The sequence below is a fragment of the Limulus polyphemus genome, unplaced genomic scaffold, assembly GCF_000517525.1.
Source record: "Limulus polyphemus unplaced genomic scaffold, Limulus_polyphemus-2.1.2 Scaffold4615, whole genome shotgun sequence".
NCBI classification, from domain to species: Eukaryota; Metazoa; Arthropoda; class Merostomata; order Xiphosura; family Limulidae; genus Limulus; species Limulus polyphemus.
The window spans coordinates 80,805-89,849 of NW_013670225.1; the positions used below are offsets into that span (position 1 = coordinate 80,805).

The window sequence follows — 9,045 nt, forward strand, 5'->3', positions numbered from 1 at the left end:
ATTTTGACTTCATAAACATCTAATGTGAACCAGTGCTGCATTCAACATACCACGTGACACAAAAAAATCTATGTTTATCTGTGTTTTGAATTATAATCTACAGTTTGATACCAAACTTATTGACATAAATTCATGAAATAGTAGTTCAATAATATTTTGAATGCGAGTCAACAAATGAGATGACATGGCCTTTTACCTGTGACCCATCTCAAAAAGGTTAAGAAAGAAGCTATAGAAATTTAAGTATTCTGAGTGTAATACACATACATGTAGAAATGGCATAAATAAGGATGCCTGTATGATGAAATTAGGTCAAGAACTAGGCAAAGCCTAGTTAACAGGTTAGTAAGTATTGAGAATCACGAGTTGAGAGTTATAAAAAATGAAGCTCCAGCGAGGACATAGAAAAATGCTAGTCACAAGTCTGACAGTGATAAGTTACTGACGCTGAGTTAATAGCACTGTAGAAGCTATTAAAAAGTTTATGATAGCATCTCAAATCAGTTCTTTGATGTTAGATCTGCTACTCCAGACCAGTGTAGTAATACAAGTAAAAAGGCAACTGGAGCACTCACCATCACAGTAACCAATTACTTGAGAGTTTTTGTTTTGGATTAACCCAGGAAGTTGAACAGATTGACCATAAAGTGTTAGAACTACTTACGGGCAGTTAGGAATAATATTTGGAAGGTCAAAAGAATACAAATATGGTTTAGAAAACTCATGTCTGGAACTAAAAATCAGTGATCCTCAGGGAGAGAGTTATCTCCCAGAAGAATCAAAGTTTCAAGCCCTAAGGGCACTGCCCATTACATTCGTAGTCTCAGGCAGCCTGAGGAGCTGTGGATTGAGTGAAACACATCATCGTCAATTGATATGGTGGAAATATTATTATTATACCTTATTGTGACTTAGGGAAATCTCTAAGGGACTAGTTAAAGAATGTAGTGTTAAAAAATATAATAGGCCTAATACAAAAGTCTCAAGAAAAGTAGTTAATTAACATCATGCTTTGCCAGCTTGGAAAAGGTGATCGCACCTTAAAAATTTTTAAGCATAAAATACACGTACTGACATTTTAAATATGCTAGAATTAAAATGTATGTCATTGTTTGGAACTAATTAAATTCATTTTGTTGCCACCCATACCTTAGAAAGACCACTGAATCACTTTTTTCTGGTTTCTGTTTGTAAAATGAAACTCTTTGATGTTTCACGAGCCAGGAATGCAAGATATTGAAATCACTGACTCATTAGAACAATATATAGGGTATAGTTTTTATATCTAGATTAACAGTACTTTAATAACAAAGAGTGGACACCATGCTACTATACAGTAAACAGTTCTAGGTCGTATAGTTTTCATATCTAGATTAACAATTCTTTAGTAACAAAGAGTGGGCACCATACTACTCCACAGTAAACAGTTCTTTGTGGTATAGTTTTTATATCTAGATTAACAATTCTTTAGTAACAAAGAGTGGACATCATGCTACTCCACAGCAAACAGTTCTATGTGGTTTAGTTTTTATATAAAGATTAACAGTATTTTAATAAAATACAGTAGACACCATGCCACTCCACAGTAGACAGTTGTATGTGGTATAGTTTTATAACTGGTCCTACTTGGTGAAGTGTTTATATTAGTAGCTTCACCTCATTCTACATGGTATAGTGTTTATACTAGTAACTTTACCTCGTTCTACATGGTATAGTGTTTATACTAGTAACTTTACCTCGTTCTACATGGTATAGTGTTTATACTAGTAACTTTACCTCGTTCTACATGGTATAGTATACTAATAGCTTTTTCTGGTTCTACATGGTATAGTGATTATATTAGTAACTTTATCTGTTTGTACATGGTATAGTGTTTATACCAGTAGCTTTAACTGGTTCTACATGGTGTAGTGTTTATATAAGTAGCTTTAACTAGTTCAATATGGTATAGTGTTTGTAGTAGTAACTTTATCTGGTTCAACATGGTATAGTGTTTATTGTAGTGTTACGACAGCGGAAGTCATGTGACGCTGCTGGCGCATTTAGCGCTGGTAGCATGCATGAAGTTTCTCGAATGATCATGAATGATCGGGGAGGCCCGAGTGCATCCGAGATGCCCCCTTCTTTAGTATATAAGCCTGGCAGAAAAAGCCTGTGGGAATCAATGTATGATAAAGTGAACAGTACACACGATAAGTTTTGGGTGAAGTTATCAAGATTGTGAATCGCTGTGGTTTATAGCATTTATTATTAAAGTTGTTAAGTTTAAAGTGACAAGAAATGTACTGACAATGGAATTACTGTGTACTAAAAGTTTGTATCAAGAAATAATAAACTGCTTTAGTCAAGAAAGGACTTGTATCGCTGAAGTTCCTCATAAAGAAATTCTTCCGGAAATTAACAAACAACAGATACGTAACAGTAGTACCTTTATCTGGTTCTACATGCCATAGTGTTTATATTAGTAACTATCTGGTTCTACATAGTATAGTTTATATAAGTAACTTTACTTCGTTCTACGTGATATAGCGTTTATACTAGCAACTTTACCTCATTCTACATGATATAGTATTTATACTGGCAACTTTATCTGGTTCTACATGGTATACTGTTTATACTAGCAACTTTATCTGGTTCTACATGGTATAATGTTTATATTAGTAACTATCTGGTTCTACATGGTATAGTGTTTATATTAGTAATTTTACCTCATTCTACATGGTATAGTGTTTATATGTAAACTTATCTGATTCTACATGGTTTAGTGCAGTGGTTGGCAACCTATGACCCACGGGTCAACAAGTGCAAACGACAATGATTTGGCTGACTTGCCAAAAGTTGGCTTCACCTATGTAACCCATGAGAGCACAATCATTGCTTATGTGAGAAGAACAAAGATATTAAAGGGAAGAGGGGAAAGAGTCATGGCTACAGAGAATTTTAAGATCAATTTTAGGGAAAAAAATATTCAAGTTGGTCGAATTATCTGTGATAAAACTTTTAACAGTAATGGCTCAAGTGTACTGTGCTGTTATTAGCCAAGAGATTCCTTGCAGAAAGTGCCGTATGTGATATATTTTGATGTTTTTATAGGTTTTGAGGTGAGTATATGCAAAGTATTTATATTTACAGGTAAATAAGTGACGGTAGTGTTTTCTTTGTGATAACAGAACAGATGTATAGGGCAGATAAGTTGCTTCATTTCTTATTCACTGCTATCATGGCTGCAGGGTGCCACACTGAATGACACATGCATCGCCACCTCACTACTCGCATGGCTGAGACTGAACAACGTGTAAAAATGTACTAAATCATAAAGTAAGGAAATTGTAATAAAATCATCAAATCGAACTAAGGAATAGATTTTTCCCAATTTTTCGGCTGAGTTTTATCTTTCAGATTAATGAACCATTACATTATTTGGATTGTTTGCATGCATTATACATGGCCAACAATATACATAGAATGATAAAGTTTTGTTATCCCTTCCACAAATGCTTTCTTTTTCATAAATAACTGTACAAGTCCATAAGAACAGAACTGAGTATGACAGTAAATGTTTTCTATTAAGTTTTGAATTACATATGAAAATCATACTTCTGTGTCAGCAATTTGAATTTAATTTTAAAAGTGAAGCTTTTTACAAATGTTTCAAAGATAGGCTTTCTTTTTCAGATGGTGCTAACCACTGATCCAATAAAATGCTAAATTTTTCAAAAAAAAATTAATTTACCCTCAATCAAAAAAGTTTGCCGAACACTAGTATAGAGTTTATATAAGTAATTTTATCTGGTTCTACATGGTATAGTGGACACCATACTACTGCACAGTAACTGGTTCTATATGGTCTAGTGGACATCATGCCACTCAACAATAACTGGTTCTACATGGTATAGTGGACACTATGCTACTCAACAATAACTGGTTCTACATGGTATAGTATTTATATAAGCAAACTGACAGTAAGGCCTACCTGAAACTTTTTTTCTACCAACTGATACAATATAGCAGCAATATCATCACAGTGAGATGGAAAACGAATCTCATAATCAGACACCACCTGCTGTTTAGAAGAATCTAAGAGATTAGTTAACAAGATGGACAGAGCACTCTCACCAAGGAACTCTTCATCTCCATAAAGAACAGGAATCCTCAAGATACAAGCATCTGAAAATGATATCCTGATCATTCTCTGGTACACTGTATACATACAAATTATCAAACATGATGACTATAAAATGTAATCTAATTTTACACAAAACTCATTAGACAAAGAAAAATGTTTTATAATGTCATTTTTATCACACAAAGAAAGTCTGCACTAAAATGAAGGAAGCCAAAAGTCCTACATCCAGTAGAGAACTTCTAGACTTGACGTCTCTGCTGTGCAACTATCTCACTCCATTAACCCTTTCACAATGGGCTCGATATAAAATACACGGGTTTGTATACATACTTGTACAGGTTAAGTATTTATAGTATAGCTTTTAATGCAGTATGCATATCTTCACAAAATTTGGTAGACTTTTAGTAAATATTACAAATCTTTTGTACAGAAATAAATTAGATTTTTTAATGAAGCAATTTTACTAAAAATTTGTTTGTAAATATATTGAGTCTGTTTCATTACTAATCCAAGTGCAAAGTGATTTTCATGTTATGATTAAAAAAAACTGTTCTTTGTCCCAAAAATCTCAAATATTATTTGTGTAATCTCTACAACCTCCTAAGTTAATTTCAAATGTTTGTTTTCAGTACAACTTTATATTTTATTTGTTATTTTCTCTGCCCTAACTTTATACAGGGTCTGTCAATTTGATCAACCTCATAACCACTATAAAAATTAAGAAATAAACATAAATTATGCTTTTTTTTCATTTTAGAACGACTACAAATTATAACAGGAAAACACAGATGTTTAGTCTAAATAGCTTAAATTTCATAACATTATACATTTATATATATATATTTATTATTTCTTTTATATTGACTTTTCAGCCATGCCTGGCTAACATTACAGAAGTGGCAATGATGCGGTGCACGTGCATGCATGTTACCGTATCCCTATAAAACTGATCTTTACAAAGTGACCTGTCTTGGCTGTGTTTTAGTGGACTAGTATTTTGTAGAAATACACATTTCAGTTATAACAGATTATAAATGTATATACATTATTACTATTTACAAATAAATTTTTAAGCTTATTTTTCTTAAAATATAGAACAGTAAATAAAGAAGTATACCACATGATTATCTTTTCTAGTTACGAACTTTGTACTCTTTTGCTGCTTGCTGTAGGTTGCTAGGCCTTATCAAATTTTGCATGTGCAGGATGTGAAACAAAATAATTTTTTTAGGTTTTATATATTTTGTGAATAACCAAAAATCATAAATTGCTACATCAATACCATAGAATTCCACTATAATTTATCAAGCTTAGTAACTAAGCTATATTTGGGTCTGAAAAAAATAGAAATTTTGAGCCCACTTACCAGCTGAAATCTTGTATAAAATGATGGAGTTCTGTATCCATATATATGAAAAAAGCTGAGAAAGCTTGTCAACATTGGTAATTTGAGTTTCTACAAATTTGTAAGAAACTATAGACTTTGTATATGGACATAACAAACATCTAATATGAACCAAAGCTGTACTCAACATACCACGTGACACACAAATATTGCTATTTGTGAATTTTGTTTTAAATATTTACTTTTAATTTATGATATGTATAATGTATAATACTAAAATTTGAATTATCTACAATGTGATACCAAAGTTATTGGCATAAATTCATAAAATAGTAGTTGAATAAAATTTTGAATGTAAGTCAACAAATGGGTTGACATGGTATTTAATAAAACCTTCCTCTTGGTCACTAGTATTTCTACATCCAGAATATTCCTTTCTTTCAGTAAACTTTAAATTCTTTTAAACCCAAGAGGTCAAGTATGAGGTAATATATATACATTATGCAAATTCCACATTCATGATTTTTTCTGTTACCTTGTTTTATGTTTTCCTACACTTAATCTCATCAATATTCTTATATATAAACAGTTATGACTTAAATGAATTTAGTTTTAATTTCCACTTAATCTTTGATGATTACGTTTAATTTCTTGTCAATCTGTTTTATTATTCACATACCACTTCCATAATTAAATACATTATTATAAAGCTGTACTCACAAATATCAAATACAAAGTTTGAGTACCTGGGTTTGCTGCAAGTATAGTTTCTTCAGCCTGAACTTTTGTCTTTCCATACTTATTAAGTGGGTTAGTCTTGTCTGTCTCCTTGTAAGGAGGATTACTACCATCAAACACATAGTCAGTACTGATAAAGAAAAAAGAAATTCCTTCTTGATCTGAAAAACAAAAACACACATGAAATATGTACAGAAAAACATATGTTTATACTTTAGTTTTGATGACAGTAGAAGAAATAAAGATACACTATACTGTTTGGAAATGAGAAAGTTTTAACACCTATAAAAGCAGAGACTCATCTTATAGTTCAAATAAAATACTGACATTTATATTAATAAATTGTGAACGTGTCATTGTCAAAAGTGCAATACAGTTAACAAATGATATCAGGCTTTGACATGACAAATGATATAAGGCTTTGACACTAAAAAACATTAAATGATATGCTTTTAACACAAACATCACCAAATGATATCAGACACTGAAATGACAAACATCAACAACTGATATCAGGCTTTGACATGACAAACATCTACAATTGATATCAGGCTTTGACATTACATAAACATTAACAAAAGATATCAGAATATGACAACAAAAACATCAACAAATGATATCATACTTTGACAAAACAAACATCAACAAATATTATCAGGCTTTAAACACGACATAAACATCAACAAATATTATCAGGCTTTAAACACAACATAAACATCAACAAATATTATCAGTCTTTAACACAACATAAACATCAACAAATGATAGATTAACGTGAGAAAGATCAGCAAATGATATCAGACTTTGACTTGACAAACATTCACAAATGATAGACTGATGTGAAAAAGATCAGCAAATGATATCAGATTTGATGTTACAAACATCAACAAACGATATCAGACTTTGACGTGAGAAACATCAGCAAATGATATCAGACTTTGATGTGAGAAACATCAACAAACGATATCAGACTTTGACGTGAAAAACATCAACAAACGATATCAGACTTCGACGTCACAAACATCAACAAACTATATCAGACTTTGACGTGACAAACATCAACAAACTATATCACACTTTGACGTGAAAAACATCAACAAACTATATCACACTTTGACGTGACAAACATCAACAAACTATATCACACTTTGACGTGACAAACATTCACAAATGACATCAGACTTTGACACGACAAATATTCACAAATGAAATCAGACTTTGACACGACAAACGTGAACAAATGACATCAGACTTTGACACGACAAACGTGAACAAAAGACATCAGACTTTGACACGACAAACGTGAACAAATGACATCAGACTTTGACACGACAAACGTGAACAAATAACATCAGACTTTGACACGACAAACGTGAACAAATGACATCAGACTTTGACCTGAAAAACGTATACTTTTGACAAATGTTTGACTTGACAAACATTCACAAATGACATCAGACTTTGACTTGACAAACATTCACAAATGACATCAGACTTTGACACGACAAACATTCACAAATGACATCAGACTTTGACTTGAAAAAATTTCATAAATGACATCAGTCTTTCACATGACAAACATTCACAAATGACATCAGACTTTGACATGACAAACATTCACAAATGACATCAGACTTTGACATGACAAACATCAACAAATGATAGACTGACGTGAGAAAGATCAGCAAATGATATCAGACTTTAATGTGCGAAACATCAATAAACGATATCAGACTTTGATGTGACAAACATTCCCAAATGACATCAGACTTTGACACAACAAAAACATTAAATGATATCAGAATTTGACATAAACATCAACAAATTATGTAAATTATGTGAAAGTCTGATGTCATTTGTTGATAGTTGTCATGTCAGTCTGATGACAAAGTCAGCAAATGACATCATACTTTAACGTGACAAACGTCAGCAAATGACGTCATACTTTCACGTGACAAACGTCAGCAAATAACATCATACTTTGACGTGACAGACATCGATGAATGACATTAGACTGTGACGTGACAAACGTCAGCAAACGACATCAGAATTTCCCGTCACAACCGTTAGCAAACGACATCAGACTTTCACATGACAAACGTGAACAAATGACATCAGACTTTGACGTGACAAACATTCACAAATGACATCAGACTTTGACTGTTTGTCATGTCAAAGTCTGATGTCATTTGTGAATGTTTGTCACAAATCTGATGTCATTCGTTCACGTTTGCCACGTCAAAGTATGATGTCGTTTGCTGACGGTTGTGATGTCAAAGTCTGATGTCGTTTGCTGACGGTTGTGACGTAAAAGTCTCATGTCGTTTGCTGACGTTTGTCACGTCAAAGTCTGATGTCATTTGCTGACGTTTGTCACGTCAAAGTCTGATGTCATTTGCTGACGTTTGTCACGTCAAAGTCTGATGTCATTTGCTGACGTTTGTCATGTCAAAGCCTGATGTCGTTTGGTGACGTTTCTCACATCAAAGTCTGATATCATTTGCTGATCTTTCTCACGTCAGTCTATCATTTGTTGACCCCTGACAAACGTGAACAAATGACATCAGACTTTGACGTGACAAAAGTCAACAAACGACATCAGACTTTGACGTGACAAAAGTCAACAAACGACATCAGACTTTGACGTGACAAAAGTCAACAAACGACATCAGACTTTGACGTGACAAACGTGAACAAATGACAGACTTTGACGTGACAAACATTCACAAATGACATCAGACTTTGACTTGACAAACATTCACAAATGACATCAGACTCTGACGTGAGAAACATCAATAAACGATAGACTGACGTGAGAAACATCAATAAACGATAG

General features: G+C 32.9%; 1 protein-coding gene across 1 annotated transcript in view; it reads right to left on the minus strand.

Moving 5' to 3' along the window:
- The window catches only part of LOC106471427 (methionine adenosyltransferase 2 subunit beta-like), a gene marked incomplete at its 5' end in the record, with an annotated part of 11,330 nt that extends 4,940 nt beyond the window's left edge, over positions 1-6,390 (minus strand). The window contains 2 exons of the mRNA XM_013932028.2: positions 3,974-4,167; positions 6,218-6,390. Of these exons, the coding sequence (XP_013787482.2) occupies positions 3,974-4,167; positions 6,218-6,390 (367 nt within the window). The remainder of the gene's footprint in view (positions 1-3,973; positions 4,168-6,217) is intronic.
- Between the last annotated feature and the right edge of the window lie 2,655 nt (positions 6,391-9,045).